This window comes from Delphinapterus leucas, chromosome 4 (assembly GCF_059928025.1).
Source record: "Delphinapterus leucas isolate spDelLeu-1000000601 "Yukka" chromosome 4, BTC_Dleu_Yukka2, whole genome shotgun sequence".
NCBI lineage: Eukaryota > Metazoa > Chordata > Mammalia > Artiodactyla > Monodontidae > Delphinapterus > Delphinapterus leucas.
The window spans coordinates 11467368-11486048 of NC_143132.1; the positions used below are offsets into that span (position 1 = coordinate 11467368).

At 38.4% G+C, this 18681-nt stretch overlaps 1 protein-coding gene across 1 annotated transcript in view; it reads right to left on the reverse strand.

The window, feature by feature from the left end:
- Window positions 1-11865, reverse strand: part of ITSN1 (intersectin 1) — a 172675-nt gene extending 160810 nt beyond the window's left edge. Inside the window, exons 1-3 of the mRNA XM_022552996.3 lie at window positions 8585-11865; window positions 6307-6399; window positions 5254-5317 (exon numbers count right to left, since the gene is read on the reverse strand). Coding sequence (XP_022408704.1) covers window positions 5254-5317; window positions 6307-6399; window positions 8585-8612 — 185 coding nt within the window. The 5' untranslated portion in view covers window positions 8613-11865. The remainder of the gene's footprint in view (window positions 1-5253; window positions 5318-6306; window positions 6400-8584) is intronic.
- Between the last annotated feature and the right edge of the window lie 6816 nt (window positions 11866-18681).

Genomic DNA, 18681 nt, shown 5'->3' on the forward strand with positions numbered 1-18681 from the left:
CTTTAGGAGCCTACTTCATCCACAAAGGCTCATCACAGGCTGCTCACCTCCCACTGTGCAGATTAACCGGGCCCAGTCACTCACTCATCTGTTTATTCATCCGAAGTTTTTTTTTTTTTTTGGCCGATTGAACCTAGACCACCGCAGTGAAAGCACAGAGTCCTAACCACTGGACCACCAGGGATTTCTCCAACAAATATTTTTGAACAGGTCACCTACTAAGGTCTCTATCCAGGAACTAGGCTTACAACTAAGAAAAAGACAGGCAAGGTTCCTGCCCTCAGAGCTTGTTTCAGTACAAGCAGACACTCAACAAGAAAACTAATCAGATTATTCCACACGGTAAGTGCTATTAATAAATAAAGCAAGGCCTTCCCTGGTGGCGCAGAGGTTAAGAATCCGCCTGCCAATGCAGGGGGGACATGGGTTCAAGCCCTGGTCCAGGAAGATCCCACATGCTGCAGAGCAACTAAGCCCGTGCACCACAACTACTGAGCCTGCGCTCTACAGTCTGCAATGAGCCTGTGTGCCACAACTACTGAAGCCTGCGTGTCTAGAGCCCGTGCTCCACAAGAGAAGCCACCGCAACGAGAAGCCCGCGCACCGCAACGAAGAGTAGCCCCCGCTTGCCGCAACTAGAGAAAGCCAGCACACAGCAAGGAAGACCCAATGCTGCCAAAAATAAATAAATAAAATAAATAAATTTATTTTTAAAAAGAAGAAATAAAGCAAGGTGATGGGAAAGAGAAGATGTTCTTCAGAGCAGGTGGGGAGAGGGAACTGCTTTAGATTAGTGGTCAGAAAGCCCTTCTCTGGGGAGATGAACCAAAACCTGAAGGCCAAATATGTGAGGATCTAGAAGAGTTGCATGATAGGAAGAGAAAATGCCAAGTGCAATGACCCTGAGGCCAAAGGAACCCATTTAAAGATAGAAAAAAGGTCAGTGAAACCAGAGTGCAAAAACTGAGGAAGGGAGTGGTACAAAATAAGAGAAGAGGGAAAAAGCAAGAGCCAGATCATATTGGGCCTTGTGGCCTTGGTCATGACTTTGGTTTTCTTATCAATGGAGAGTTTTAAACGGATTTACTTTTTCAAAAGATTGTTGGGGTGCTGTTTGGAGAATGGAATCTAAACAGGCAAGTGTGAGAGACTCCAGTCAGAACGCTCGAATAGTGGGCCCAGCTATTAGGCCCACTATGACAAATTAGGATGGTAGCAAAGGATACAGAAAGAAATGGCCAGATTGGGGATACAGTCTGTAAATGGAGTCAAAAGTACCTGCTGATGGATTGGTTGCGTAGGGTAAGGAAAAGAGAGGAATCAGGCACGGCTTCCAGCAGCCGGGTAGATGCTCAATGCCATGAACTGAGATGGTGAAGACTCAGGAATGTCCAGGATGACTTTTTCTGGGGGTAAATGACTTTGGCAAACTGATCTTGCTGGGGGCTGAAGGCCCTCCTGACATATGCTCAGTGGTATCCTAAGATAGCATCCAAAGGTGTCACACAGGCGTTTGCCTTGCCCCCTGCCCCATCCTTGAGCCAGATCACCAAGATGTTCTAATTTCTGCCCTTATGCCTCTGGCTTCCTCCTCCTCTTGGGGCCCATTTCTAGGTGGTGCTGCCTCTCTTCCCCTCATTTCTCTCCTTAAGAGCTTCTAATCCCCATTTCTGTGGCCCCTACCTACTGCCTCTGATTCCAAAGTCCTCATTCCACCTCTGCTTTCCTCTGCCTTCAAGGCTCTTGTCCATTGCCCTCTGCTTTCTTCTTCTCTGTCTCCACACCAGATCAAGGTTGCAACAATGTTAAGCATTTAAGCTGCCAAAACGATATAGGATACTGGCCCTGTTCCTTCCAGTTCCTTATTAGCAAGACAATTTCTAGGAAGATATATTATCTTTGGCCACAGTTATAATTTGGCATTACACACACTGACTTGACTCCATTCTGAGGGAGAATTCAAGTTTTCCTGTATTCTTAATTGGAAACTGGGTTGGAGAGATAGGTAGTTCCAAAGTATTAGTAGGTTATAGTTCCAAAGCTCATAAATTAATTAACTGGAATATAACTTCTACATGGATTCCAACAGATATTTCCCAGCTGTGCACATCACTCATACTTCTGAATGGTCCACAGCAAATGAAAGTAAGGCCCAGAGAGAAAGAGAAACTAGAAAAAGGTCCTAATTCTCAATCCAAAATTTTCTTCTTCCCCAGAGGAATGACACAGGGACTGCCTAAAATTTTAGACTCAAACCCACTCCTCTCTCTACCAAAAGTGGCACTGGACTTGCCCTGTGATCCCATCAGAAAAACCACATGAGAACACAAGATTAGCATGAGAGATAGGGAGGGAAAACTATTTCATTAGGTCAGCTGTTATTTATAAATTTATAAACCGAAATTTGAAGAGGTGAAGTATTGCTCAAGCTTACAAAGTGAAGAAGCATCAGAGCTGGTGTCAAAAGACAGATGTTCCTCACACTCTGCACCACACCATTCCAGCATCTTAGCAGGACACCTGTGGCTCGAGAAATTTCCAACGACTTTTCAGAGATATTGCTTTTGGGAAAAGATTCTTAGAGGTGTGTTTCATTTTGGTTTTTTTCCCCTGATAGCAATTCTTGATGAAAGTAAAATATGCCATCACAAATTTATTTAACAAAATGTCAGAAAAAAATTAAAGACAAAGAACACTTTTGATTTAACCTAAGTCTGCAGACTCATTATATTCACTGTTAAAAAATTTTCACAATGAAAAGAATAAGTTGGTAAAAATGACTTTGGTATACTCTGGTTAAAAAAAAAACAAACAAAAAACCCCAAAAAAACAAAAAAAAAATTAACTGTCTTAATTGAAAGAACTGAAATTTACTAAATAATACTTTATTTTTCTCCATTACACTTATTAACATGTGACAGTTTTTATGCTGTTATTGACCATCTCCTTCCACTGGATTGCAATTTCGATGAAAGCACAAATTTTGTCAGTTTTATTCACAGCTGTATTCCCAGCACCTACAACAGGCACAGGCCCATAGTAGACATCTGATAAATATTTTTCCACTGTTGAATGAATAAATGTTAATTTATTATAGATTTCCTTGCAGCAGAGTATTCATCACAAGACTGCTTCTTGAATGAACCTTTATAGGTTGGGAATACAGTATAAAAGCAGAATTCAGTGAAGGAAGATAAGTCTGGGAAAGGAAGATTCTAGTGAGTGATCTTGGCTGATGGTGTGAAAAACAATCACACAGCAGAACACAAAGCAAAAAGAAATTTAACACAGATGTCACAAGTTTCTTGCATTTAGACTTAGGCACTTAACCAACAGGTCAGCGTCCCTGTGCTCAGAAGTACATAAGTGTTCCTTCTGTGTGTGTGTGTGTGTGTGTGTGTGTGTGAGTGTGTGTCTCTCTTTTACTTTACTTTAAAAGTAATTCCAGGGACTCCCCTGGTGGCACAGTGGTTAAGAAGCCACCTGCCAATGCAGGGGACATGGGTTTGATCCCTGGTCCAGGAAGATCCCACATTCCGTGGAGCAACTAAGCCCGTGCGCCACAACTACTGAGCCCACGTGCCACAACTACTGAAGCTTGTGCACCTAGAGCCCGTGCTCCGCAACAAGAGAAGCCACTGCAATGAGAAGCCTGTGCACTGCATCGAAGAGTAGCCCCCACTCACCACAGCTAGAGAAAGCCTGTCCGCAGCAACGAAGACCCAACGCAGCCAAAAATTATTTAATTAATTAAAAAATAATAATAATAAAAGTAATTCCAAAAACCTTGGTTATCTGAATTTTCTACTTCAAAGTAGATGAGACATTAGCACTAAAAGGGTATCATAGTTGAAAGAGACAGTCTGGCAGCCCATATGCTGACAACCAGGAAAAAGAAAATAAAGCAGACACCAAAAAAAGCACAGGAATCTGATACCATTTAATTTCAATTCAAATAAATCCACACACAAATAATATATAATTTCCCATGAAAGTTTTGCTATTTCAGAACATAGTAAATGATTTTCATACTGACAACACTTATAATCAAGCTTAGACTATGTTCTGTAGACTCTGCTTAAAGGCAACAAGGAACTATGTCAATCTTTATTTTTGCGTTCCGTAACATCTTACAGAAAAACCCGAACGAACATTTTTGGCCAGCTCAGTACCTTTCTGGGGTTTTGTTTTGAGGCTCTATTATGTGCCAGGGCCCACACTAAGTCCTTTACATACAGTTTCTCTGCTAATCCACTCAATAACCCTGTAAGGAAACAAGTGTCTTCCCATTTTCTAGATGTGAAAACTGAGGCTGGGGGGGGGTAAGTACATGTTCCAAATCAGAAAGATAGAAAGTAGTACAGATGGGATTCAACTACAAATCATGTGTTCTTTTCACCATAACAAGCTGCCACCGCGACACTAACGAACCCAGGGAAATGATGCACTAACTGTAAGAACCATACACTGCAGGAAAACGTGGCTTCTTGGCCAAAGAATTCAGCACGGCTTCCCAAAGTCATAAACCTAGAACCCAAAACTGTATTTGCCAGTCTTTTTCATTCATTCTCTTTCTTTCCTGTGGTTTCAAAAGACTGAACACTTATTTGTGCTAGTTAATCAAGAGATTCAACAATATTTTGTATGTGCTCACCTTGCACAACACTGTAATGAATACTGGTTATTTCACTCTTTCACTGGTTATTCCATTATTAACCTCAAATATCTTCTTTACTTTTTATTCAATGAAAGATACAGAACTATCACATGATAAAGCAGGAAATGTGGACCATTTAGATGAATATGGGTGATGTGGATGAAGGTAAAACAAAGTGGTGAGAAAGGGACTTCCCTGGCAGTCCAGTTGTTAAGACTCTGTGCTCTCAATGCAGGGGGCATGGGTTCAATCCCTGGTGGGGAACTAAGATCCCACACTCCAGCATGGTGTGGCCAAAAAACCCCCAGAAAACAAACAAACAAAAAAACCAAAGTGGTGAGAAAATATCAAAATGTAGATTTCTCAACTGGAAATTCAACTTTGTAACAGTTACCTTGCAAATGTCACCACTTTTTTTTTTTTTTTTTTTTTAAAGTTCCATACCAGAAAGACACTTTTCAGAAGTACTTCTCTGGTAAGAAGTAGTGGGGTATTTCAGACTAGAAATACATGTTCTCCTCTGTAACTTAAGAAATTAAGATTAGATATTACTGGACTAGTTTATAACCTTCTGCTTGTATGAAGTTCCAACTTACCATATCTGTGCTAAAACAGGTTGAGGTAACCCAGATTGAAAAAAAAAGTTTCTAGCTTGATCACCTGTAAATGAAATGGAAAAAGTTTTAGAAGAAAACAGCAGCTGACAGAAAACCACTTATGGCAAAATTACAAAAAGAAAGAGGTTAATAATCCTGTAAATACTGAACTGAATACATTTTAAAAGCCAAATGATAAGTTTATAAATAACAGTAAAATGAATCCATCAGCACTGACTTTAGAATGTAACACTTAAAAAAAAAATCATCTCAAAAAGGGCCTACCATTGTGTAGGGGTAGATTGTCCACTTTAATTAATCTGCTAGTAATTAAGATGGTAACAGCTACAGATTACAACGAAGTGAACCTACAGAAATCCTCAAGAAACTGATGACCCATACTTCTACTTTACAAAAGAGTTCTTTGCCATTCTCATTTACCTACACTTCAGATTTTTGGTACTTCTAACATATTTATGGAGAGTTAGTAACAATGATTAAAAGAATCACATCGAGGACTAAGAATTAGTAAATTAAAGAGAAGTGAAACAAATACACACAAAAGCAAGTTCCCAGGAAATCTAGATCCCATTTTTTCTAAAGCTAATTCCTGAAGAGTAATCAAACAGGAAAGAGATTAGAAAACGCAAAGTACAAAAGGATCTTTTAGGACATAGCAATAAGAAAAAATTTTTTTAATGTTCATAATCTGTTAATTTACTCAAGCCAGTTCAAGATCAGAATTAAGGAAGTGCTTTTGCTCAAGGACCACAGTCCAATGCTACAATTACTTAAAGAATGTGGTCCATTAATCTTAAACAATTCCCAACAGTGATATGCCTAAAACAGTGACTTGGCATTCATTAAAAACTGCAAAAAAAGACTTGAGTGCATTGGAAGAGAAGCAACTGTAAAAATACAGACTCCAGGTTAAGGCAAAAGAGGCAAAGTGTACCCTAGATCACATGTGCCCACCTTCGCTCTGCATAATAGATTTTCCACAGATATATGCACTATGATAAGTAAAAATGTAAAAATACTGACTCTAATTACCAGTAATAAATCCAGATATTGGCTTTAAACTATGGAACTGTTGATCATGCTTTGCTCTTTCCTCTACAGTTATGGCCCAAATATCCAGGCTACCTACAATCCAAAGAAAAGACAAAGAAATTATTCAATGAGAAAAGAAAAACAAAGTGCTCACACGCACAGTTTCCATAATACCTTAAGATACTGTCGGTATGTTATAAATGATTTGATAAGTTAACATCTGTTTGTCCTTGGAAGTTTTGAATATAAAGTTAGAAAGCTAAGAGTAGACATATACACACTACTATATATAAAACAGACAACTAATAAGGACCTACTGTATAGCACAGGGAACTCTTCTCAATACTCTGTAATGACCTATATGGAGAAGAATCTAAAAAAGAGTGGACATATGTATATGTATAACTGATTCACTTTGCTGTACAACAGAAACTAACACAACATTGTAAATCAACTATATGCCAATAAAAATTTTTTAAAGAAAGGGGAAAAAAAGAAAATTAAGAGTAAAGCAGGCCAAAAAAAGAAAAAGATATTAGCACAAACTTTTTTTTTAAAAACTTGTCCTATAACCCTGTAGTTAGCAGGACTGTATGAAGACATGTTAATAATCATCATTTATTTACATAAACAGACTGATTTACAAATCAATAGTCTAATTTAAAACAGTATTTTCAGATATCTTAAATGCCACAAGTGAAAGTTATGGAAAAATTGAGCTTCACTAAATTAGTATCCTATGTGATTCCATGAAAATCTTTTTGGAGTGATAAAAATATTCAAATACTAGATTGTAGTGAATTTTATGGCATGTAGATTATAACTCACTGAAGCTGTTTTTAAAAATGGGTATCCTGAAAAAAACAACGGCAAACCAGAGGGAACAGGGTTTAAGTCCTTCAGTTTCAGTTCTTGGACTGACCAGATATCCCCTTGTTTCTGGGATTTTCCTCACTTTAGTGTTAGGTTTTCTCAAACAAATTCACCAAATAACTCTAGATTACACAGGTAGAAGGTTTTCAAAAGTTCAGACATTTTCCCAAAAGGTGGGAACAGACAGTATGTGAAGGTGCCTAGCATACAAGCAAAATGTCTAAACACTGAAATCTCCCTTCTCTGCAGGGTCTGATATGACAGCAACAGGCAGAGCAGCAATTCATTCAGTCACTGAAAACAGACTTGTTGAACACCTCCTATGTGCCACACACTGTGTTAGACATTAGGGATAAGATGGTGACCGAAATAGATCAGATCCCTACCCTCACAGGTCTTAACAGTCCTGCAACTTCTATTGCCCTGTCAAAATTTGTCAAACAGAAACAAACCCCACCAAACAAGCAAAACAAAACAAACAAAAAACTTGCTCAGTAACTAAGAAGGGGGACAAAAACAAAACAGAAAATAAAACAGTAAGACTAATGGTTTTGAAAAGGTTGCAGACTTCTGTACTAGAATCTCACAGAGACTTTTACAGATGTAATCACAGGGATGGGGCTTTATGCTGCCTTACTCTCTTCATGGTGGCTAGGTTTGACAGCTGCCAAGAGAAATTCATTCATATGGCATGCTCTCTTTAAAACAAAACAAAACTTGGCCAGTAAGCAAAACCAACATTTAACACTTTCCTAATAATCTCAGGGAAAATTACCTGAAAAACACATCTTATGCAGATTGATGTTTCAAGCAGATTAACTAAAGTAAAACAAAAATGTCATGCTTTAAATCCAGTCTAAAGAAAAAGTACAGAATAAATGACCCAGTCACCTCAACAAATAAACTGCAAAACAAAAAACCAAAAAAACAGGGATGGAGAAGGGTTCACTAACAAAGCAACTTAGGAAACACATGAACTAATTGTAATGTGTGTGTCTTGTTCGGATCCTGATTTGAACCAACCAACCGTAACAACAACAACGAAAAATATCTAGACTATCAGGGAAAATTTTAACACTGACTTGATAGTTGAAGACATTAAGGAATTACTAGAAACTTTACAAGAGTGGTAACAGTATTGTAGTTATATCTTTAAAAGTGTTATCTTTTAGAAACACCCACTAAAATGTTTGTGGATGAAATGATCTGATGTATGAGAGGTGCTCAAAAGAATCCAGGTGAAACTATATTGGTCATTAGTTGATTGATAATCACTGAAACTATATGATGGGTTGATTATATTATTCCCTCTACTTACGTGAATATTTGAAATTTGCCATAATACTAAGTTTTTAAAAATGCGATTCCAAAGTACATTAAAAAAGGAAAATCTTTGAAAACTTACCACCAAAAGGTGTTGGAAACTGAGCCATGTTTCTGTTACTTTCACCTTGCTAATGGACGTCTGTAATTGAAATGCAACATTTAAGTTTATGTAAACTTCACTCCTAGGTACTTATAAACACACTAACATGCTGTCTTAATGACCTGAAGACTGATACTAGAGTTAGGGGATAGCACTGCAAATGAATGTTACAACTAAGGGTTCATTCATTCATTCCTTCTCTGCGCAGTTTCTCAGTCCCAGGTACAATGATGGGCACTGAGGAATGTGAACGAAAGACTCGCCAGCAACAAGAAGCTTTCAGTCTGGGGAGTGATACTATTAGCTCGGGACAGCCTATTATCTCATTAATTGTACTGTTGTATTTGTTATTTTTTAAATATATCTTTTTCCTAACCATCTACATATACTACTCCATCTGCTTCATGGTTACAACAACTGCTCTTTTTAATGAGCACTTAGTACATGCTGTGCACTGTCTTATCTCTCCGTTTTTGGGTTTTTTTTGGCTGCACTGTGCATCATGCGCAATAGTTTCCTGACCAGGGATCAAACCTGTGCCCTTGCAGTGGAAGTGCTGAGTCTTAACCACTGGACCGCCAGGGAAGTCCCTTATCTCTTTCCATAGTATCATAGCCCTATGACATAGGTACTATATTACCATTCCATACTATACACGAAGAAAATGAGAATCAGAGAGGCGAAGTGATTAGAACAACATCACACATTTGGTGACCAAGCTGGATTTGAGCAGGGGAAGCAAACTCCACAGCCTGTGCTGCTTTTATGAAAAACATTGTCTGCGATTGCTGCTTTAAAATGCATATTACACTAATGTCTGCCCAGAATACCAAACACAAACCCAGGCTCAAATATCCCCATCAGGCATTATTTGCTCATGAACAGTCAACGTGAAACCAAGCCAGTCCCCTTCCCCAACTGAAAAAATCCAAACTTAATATTTTCCTTATGCTTAACTAAACAACATGGTAAATGCACACAGTTAAAAATGAATACTAAATAGTAACAGAAAAAAATTAGATAAATTTAGAATTAAAAAGTGACAGTCCCTTTGCCCTAATATTCAATTTCATCTGTCCATGGAAATTTTTTTTTTTTTTGCGGTACGCGTGCCTCTCACTGTCGTGGTCTCTCCCGTTGCGGAGCACAGGCTCCGGACGCGCAGGCTCAGTGGCCATGGCTCATGGGCCCAGCCGCTCCGCAGCATGTGGGATCTTCCCAGACCGGGGCACGAACCCGCGTCCCCTGCATCGGCAGGCGGACTCTCAACCACTGCGCCACCAGGGAAGCCCTGTCCATGGAATTTTAAAATTCCAAAAGCTCTATCTTGTTCTCAACTATTTATTCCTAGTGTTCTCCTCCATCTCTTTTTTAAATGGACACAATGTCTTTTATTCTTCTGATTTTTTTTTTCATTTTACTCTTTAGTTTTCTTCTGTTTCTTGCATCATTTGATTCCTTTTTTGTTTGCTCACTGATAGTTCGTTTAGGGTCATTCTCTTTCACTTTTGAGGCTTTGCTCATATATCTGGTGATCCTTGGATGTACCTTCATATTTAAGACGGAGGCACTAAAACAATGCTCAGAAGCTGGGCATGGGTGGCAGGTTTATTAATTGATGGGCTTCTCCCTATGATGATCAGATATATCTAGTCACCTGTTCACTGGGAGATCTCCAAATGTCAGATTTTTTCTATTGAAGCTATATTCAGCTAGATGTGGTATTCCAGCTGGCTTCTGGGGAGGAGTGGAGAAGGGAGAAAGAAGTGAGGGGCCTAACTTCAGCGGGTGGACTTGTATACAATCCCTTTATTTTCAACCCCATGTTTCACCCCTCTAGTCTGGAGCATCTCTGGCCTAGTGCTCTTCACATCTCCCCAGAGGAAGGGGGCTGACGTAATCACCTGTCTGCTGGGGTGCAGGAGAGAATGGTTCAAAATGTCTGAGACACAGACTGTTGAAGAATTTCGATTTTCAGCTGCAAAACTAACCTAGGAATGCCAGGAGCCTCCAAGTACTCTGGGCCTGGGACAAGCTGGCTTGACCTCATCTTTATTTGTAGGCTCTGTTTATCTACCTCTGAACTCAAATTAACACTCCTTTCCAAAGTTATGTTTCTCTTTACAAAAAATTGTCAAAATCTTTTGTCACTGGGGACTTCCCTGATGGTACAGTGGTTAAGAATCCGCCTGCCAATGCAGTGGACACGGGTTCAAGCCCTGGTCTGGGAAGATCCCACATGCCACAGAGCAACTAAGCCCCTGCGCCACAACTACCGAGCCTGAGCTCTAGAGCTCGCGAGCCACAACTACTGAGCCCGTGTGCCACAACTACTGAATCCCACGCGCTTAGAGTCTGTGCTCCGAAACAAGAGAAGCCACTGCAATGAGAGGCCCGTGTACCACAATGAAGAGTAGCCACTGCTCGCTACTAGAGAAAGCCCGCGCGCAGCAACAAAGACCCAACACAGCCAATAAATAAATACATACATATATTTATATTAAAAAAAATCTTCTATCACTATCTTCTCTACTGTTATCTTTTTCCTTAGGAGTTAACATCTTTTAGCTGCCTATGTGATTATGGCAGACATCAGGGAAGGAGAAGAGAAAACACATGTGGTCAAGCCACCACAATGAACTGAAAGTCTGTGAGTCCAGTGATGAAGCAGGCCACTTCTCACTGCCAATTCCCTTTAAAAACTACAGCTCTATTCTGTTCTTCCACTATTTCTCAGTCAATATATTATGTAGGTAAGCTTGATAATTTTCCAAAAAATTTTAGTTTTCCACCTCACTTAATCTTCATGTCCTTGAAATTGACAAGTCATACGTCTTTTGAGCTGTATCCCCCCAAAATTACAGAACAAGACTGTAAAGAATATGCAAAAATTCTTCACCAAAGAAGAATTCAAAGCTGAAACTCAAAAATATATAACAAAGGATATACATTGGCAAAAACATAACCAAGGGTTTATGCAGAAGTCAAGGTTAATTTAACATTTGAAAATAAATTAATGTAATCAACCATATTAACAGAATAAACCAAAAAGCTCATATAATCGTTTTTCCATAAATGTGGGGAAAAAAAGCCTTGACAAAACCTCAACGCCTAGGGATGATAAAAACTCTCAGGAATCTAAGATTAGTAGGAAGCTTCCTCAAACAGATACAGGGCATCTATGAAAAAGCTATAGCTAGCATCATAGTTAAAGGTTAAAGACTAAATTTCTCCCCCCAGAGATCAGGAAGAAGGCAAGGATACCTACTTTTACCACTTCTATTCAACATTGTTTTGAAGGTTCTAGCCCTGAAATAAGGTAAGAAAAACAAACAGACAAAAAAAAAAAGACAAAGATTTTTTAAAATCTATAAAACTCTATTTACAGATGATACAATTGTTTACATAGAAAACCCCAAGAAATCTACAAAATAGTACAATAAATGAATTTGGCAATATCACAGGATGAAACGTTGATATCAACTGAATTCTTATATATGAACAATAATTGGCAATTGAAATGAAGACAAACAATCCCTCTTATAGCAGTGCCAAAAAAATGTAAAAGTCCTAGGTATAAATTTAACAAAAGACATCCAAGGCCAAGGTCTCTATGCTGAACACTACAAAATATTGCTTAAAAAATAATTAAAGAAGACCTAAATAAATGGAGAGATATACTATGTTAATAGAAAGATTCAATATTGCTAAAATGGCAATTCCCGCCAAATGGATCTATATATTCAATGCAATCCAATTAAAACTGCAGCAGGCTTTTGAGTAGAAATTGGCAGGCTGATATTGACATTTGCTTGCAAATGCAAAGGACCTAGAATAACCACAGCAATTTTTAAAAAGAACAAAATTGGAGAATTTATTCTACCTGATTTCAAGGTTTACTAAAAAAGCAATGTAATAACCAAGGCCTTTTGGGACTGATGTAAAGGCAGACATACCAGATCAATAGAACAAAGCATTGAGAAATAGATTTACACATGTTTGGTGAATTCATTTTTGGGAATGGCAAATCACTGGAGGAAAAAAGTCTTTTCAACAAACTGAAGTAGATCAACTAGATATGGGGAGGTGGTGGAGGCGGGAGTGGGGAACACCGATCCTACTTCACAAAATACACAAAAATTAATTCAAAATGGATCAAAATTTAAATTTGGCCTAAATTTAAAACCATATAGTTTTACACAAAAAAATTCTAAAAGATAGAATATCTTCGTGACCCTTGGGCTAGGCAACAATTTCTTAGGACACAAAAAAGCATGATTTATTTTTTAAAAAAGAGAGAGAACAGGAAATTGGGCTTCATCAAAGTGAAATGTTATCTCCTTAAGAAAACAAAAAGGCAAGCCACAGACTGGGAGAAAACATTTGCAACACATACATCAGACAAAGGAACTGTACTCAGAATATATAAAGAACTCTTGCAACCTAAAAGTAAATAGTAAGACAAACAACTTAGTGAGGAAATTGATAAGAGATGTGAACAGACACTTCACAAAATAACTCTCAGAAACGGACAAGAAACACATGAAAAGGTGATCAACATCATTAGCCATTAGGGAAACTAAACCAAAGTGATGTGCCACTATGTTTCCACTAGAATGGCAAACATTAAAAAAACTGAGCATACCAAGTGCAGACAAAGATGTGGAACAGCTAGACTCTGCTGGTAGGAATGTAAAATGGTATAATCACATTGGGAAACAGTTTTCTTAAAAAATTATACAGCTACCATTCAACCCAGCCACTCTACTTCTCTATATTTAGCTACGAGAAATGAAGATTTCTATCCACAGGAAGATTTCTAAACATATCATATCAACTTTATTTTTATTTATTTATTTATTTATTTGCAGTACGTGGGCCTCTCACTGTTGTGGCCTGTACTGTTGTGGAGCACAGGCTCCGGACACGCAGGCTCAGCGGCCATGGCTCACGGGCCCAGCTGCTCCGCGGCATGTGGGGTCTTCCCGGATTGGGGCATGAACCCATGTCCCCTGCATCAGCAGGCGGACTCTCAACCACTACACCACCAGGGAAGCCCCTCAACTTTATTTTTAAGAGCCAAAAACTAGCAACCCAAACAACTGATGAATGGATAAATAAACAATGATATACCCATACAATGAAATACTATTTAGCAATAAAAAGGAACCAACTGTTGCTATAAGCAATAACATGCATGAATGTCAAAATTACTATGCTTAATGAAAGAAGCAGGTATACACACACACACACACACACACAGTATAACTCCATTTTTGTAAAAATTGCAGAAAATATTAACTACTCTATAGTGACAGAAAACCAATCAGTGATTGCCAGGAGATGACAGTAGAGGAAGGGACAGAATGTAAAATCACAAAGAGGCACAGGAAAACTTTGGGGAGGAATGGAAATGTTTGCTATCGTCATAATGGTCATGGTTTCACAGGTATATCCATATGTCAAAACTGATCAAACTGTGCACTTTTTAAAAAATTAATTAATTTTTTGTGGGGGGCTGCATAGGGTCTTTGTTGCTGCGTGCAGGCTTTACTCTTCGTTGCAGTGCATGGGCTTCTCATTGGGTGGCTTCTCTTATTGCAGAGCACGGCTTCTAGGTGCACGGGCTTCAGCAGTTGTGGCTTGCAGGCTCTAGAGTGCAGGCTCGGTAGTTGTGGTGCACGGGCTTAGTTGCTCCGCGGCATGTGGGATCTTCCCGGGCCAAGGCTCGAACCCGTGTCCCCTGCATTGGCAGGCGGATTCTTAACCACTGTGCCACCACGGAAGCCCAAACTGTGCACTTTAAATACATGCAGTGTAGTGTACTGATACTTCCCATTAGGTCACAAGCCACAAAGAAAATTCTAAAAATAAAAGTCAAGAGTTTGGCAATCCTAGCAGTTGAATACAAACTAGAATATCTACATTGGACTATCCTCTTAAGAGAGTTTCCAATAACTTTCAACAAGTATTTTATCTTTAAAACACACATAAAAAAAGACTCAACTTTAAGCTCAAGTTAAAAAAAAATGGAAGGGATAGAACAAATGATGGACAGACAATACGGCTTCTGAGCAAGAATACTTAATATAATTAAGGAGTTTACAATGACCTCATTTGACTCAATAGAAAAATAATGTAATAACAACAACAACAACAACAATTTTTAAATGGGCAAAGGACCTGAACAGACACTTTTCCAAATAAGACATACAAATGGTCAACAGGTACACTGAAAAGGTGCTCAACATCACTAATGATCAAGGAAATGCAAATTAAAATCACAATGAAGTATCACTTCACTCCTGTTAGGATAGCTATTATCAAAAAGAGATAACAAATGCTGGCGAGGATGTGGAGAAAAGGAAACCCTTGTGCACTGCTGTTGTGAAATGTAAATTGGTACAGCCACTATGGAAAACAGTAGGGAGGTTCCTCAAAAAATTAAAATAGAACTACCATATGATCCAGCAATGCCACCTCTTGATATATATCCAAAGGAAATGAAATCATTATCTCGAAGAGATATATGAACTTCCATGTTTGCCGCAGCATCGTTAACAATAGTCAAGACATGGAAACAACATGTGTCTGCAGATGTATAAACAGATAAAGAAAATGTGGGATACATATACAATGCAATATTATTCAGCCTTAATAAAAGAAGATCCTGCCATTTGTGACATGGTTAAACCTGGAAGACATTTTGCTAAGTGAAATAAGCCAGACACAGAAAGACAAATACTATGTGATCTCACTTATATGTAGAATCTAAACGAGCCAAACTCATAGAATCATAAGGCAGAACAGTGTTTGCCAGGGGTGGGAGTAAGGAATGAGGAGACCTGGTCAAAGGATACAAACTTTCAGTTATAAGATGAGTAAGTTCTGGGGATCTAACGTGTAGCATGGTGACCACAGCTAATAATACTGTCTTGTATACCTGAAATGTGCTAAGAGAATAGATCTTAAGTGTGCTCACCACACACACAAAAAAATGGTAGATAAGGTGTGGATGTGTTAATTAGCTTGACTGTGGTAGTCCTTTCACAATGTATACACATACTGAATGCTGTACATCCTAAATATATAAGCTTTTGTCAATTATACCTCAAGAGAGCTGGGGGTAAAAAGGAGTTTATAATTAAACAGGGGATGGAAAAATCACATCAAAAATCTGTGTGTATGTGTGTGGGTAGAGGGAGAGAGAAAATGTAGGTGACATAATAATTCACTAAAATTGTATTATTAAATGCTACTAACATGCCTGACCTGTATTAACCAATTTAATCCAATTGACAACACTATGGGTTAAATAATATTACTATCCCATCTTAGGGATGTGGAAACAAAGGCACAGTTTATATAGTCATTCAAATTTCCTGAAGGTTTGAAAATTTTCTAAATGATGGAACAGAGAGTCAGTCTTGTTTCAGTGCTCGTGTATAACCTCATACTTTTAGGATTAAGAACTTAATGGAATATTCCTGAAGTAGTTAGCCTGGTAAACCTTCCAGGGTGGAGCTGGGGGTGGGGAGTGAGAGGATACTGTCCCAAGGAATAAAAGCGCTGGAAAGCAAAAAAACGAGGGAAGGGAAAGCAAGTGGGTTTGTTTGCTTGTTTTTCATAAACTTATTTATTTATTTATGGCTGTGTTGGGTCTTCGTTGCTGCTCCGCGGGCTTTCTCTAGATGCAGCGAACGGGTCTACTCTTTGTTGCAGTGCACAGGCTTCTCATTGCGGTGGCTTCTCTTGTTGCAGAGCATGGGCTCTAGACGCGTGGGCTTCAGTAGCTGTGATGTGTGGGCTTCAGTAGTTATGGCACGTGGGCTCAGTAGTTGTGGCTCGCAAGCGCAGGCTCAGTAGTTGTGGCGCACGGGCTTAGTTGCTCCGCGGCATGTGGGATCTTCCCGGACCAGGGCTCGAACCCGTGTCCCCTGCATTGGCAGGCGGATTCTTAACCACCACGCCACCAGGGAAGTCCTGTTTTTTTAAAGTGTCATAGCAAACCACAGAGGAAACTGAATGCAGGAAATAAGTTTAATAGAATTTTGCCAGGTAAGTCCAAAGAGCTTTTACTTCTTATATGAAAAGTAAAATGTAAGCATTTATCAAACGGAAGTTGAAAGTCTTATATTAAAAAAAAAACAAACAGAGCAGTTTAAAAAAACAAAAAAGGAGTGAGTGAAGGCAGAAGTTCAACCCATATGATGGGATTTCAGCGGGGTATGGTGTGTTACCTACAATGAAAACATACAGAAATGTAGGAATCTACCTGGAAGAAAACAGAGAAGGGTTTTCTTCTCCCTAAGGTGCCTGGCCCTACTGCCTGGGAAGCAGGGAGGCAGAACCACTGCCCCAGAACAAGTGCAGAAAGCTCAGCAGCTGATGCAGTGCTTCCGGGGGGAAGATCTGTTCATACAGGCAGAGAAGGTAGCCACCACACACACAAGCATGCCCACCCCATTTTATTAACAGCTTAGTGTTTGTATTTCCTCAATATACAACCGTGCCTTCCTTTGCACACTTTACATTATAATACATACTTTCCCAAAGTTAGTAAAACCTTTCATAAACACATTGCTGGCTTAGATACTAATTTTCAGAGTGAGGCAAACACTCCTATATTTACATATAAAAGATAGAAAAACACTCAGACATATTGAGTAATCAAGGAACAGGTAAATAGTGGTTTGAAAGGCTTGGCTAAATGTTAGGATTTTTAAGCCAAAAGCTAAAACATGGTTGAGAAAAGTCTTCAACCTTTCTTCATTTCAGCTTCAGAAATGAGAGCTGATTATAGAAAGCTGAAAAAATAAGTATGACCCCTAGTTTCACTATGTACATTAAAATCCCAAATGTTGATGTATTTCAAGTAGAAGACACCTCTATTAATGTATATGTATAAAACAGGTAGATCATCCTTAAAACAGTATTTATTAAAATGTCACTTTGCATGATAAAAAACTGTTAAAACAGGTTTGTTATTTGATTTCCAATGTTTTGCTATCATAGATAAAGGGAGATTATTCAGAAAATATTAAATGATTTCAAAAAACAAAATACAAATACGAAACGTGTATAACTGGTTTCTAGCACGCAACAGAAACTAAAATTTTAGACACTAAAATACTAAAAAAGGCAAAAACTAATCATGAGGAATAAAATTTCTAAACAATTATTGGCATAATTTAAAACTTTTAACCTTATATTAAATAATTAAACTATTTAAGATGTCTTTAAAAACAAGTATGTCACATTATTCTTCTGAATTTCCTGAAAGTTTGAAAATTTTCTAACATGTTTTAAAATTAAAGGGGGGAAAGGGTAAATATAAAAATAAGTATCAAGATGAAATGAGATAATTCAAACATATACTCATTCACAGAAAAAGAAATCCTCACAATTATGCAATTCTAATAATTAGCAGAATTCTAACAACCAAAGCAGGGCCAGTTAAGGATTAATGACTGAAAGACCAAAAGGAGATTATGAATATACAGTATCTGTTTTTTACTTAATTAATGCCCATTCCCTCACAGAATCTTGGAATCATCTTATATACATAAGGAAAACAAGTCCCAACAATTAGACAAGCAAAGGCTATAGGAGAGGCAGAGACCTGGGCTGTGCTGTGAACACGGCCACTGACTTATGTTGCTGGATTCATAACCAGAGAACACCTGGTCTCAATATTTAAAGATACACTCTTGGTAGAGAAGGCATTTTATGTACAATGGAACATTATAAACAAATTAGGCTTACATTCTCCCACCTATTCTCCTTAAATGTACAGTATTCCAACAGTTCTAGATTGCAGGAAACTACTTTCGTCACCACAGAAAGGCAAGCTGGCTAGAAGGTATCAGAGGCCAGAGAGGTAAGGAAACAAAAGACCTATTCTTCCTCATATTTAAAATAGACTTAGTTTTTGGCTTGCATTTTAACAGGTCTATTGTCTACACCCAGTTCACAGTGTCCTTTCCCAATATTCAGGCTAATTTATTTGAAATAGGTTTTCATGGTACTAAGGCAATAAACTTTAAATTCACTTCTTATTAAAAAAATTTTTTTTA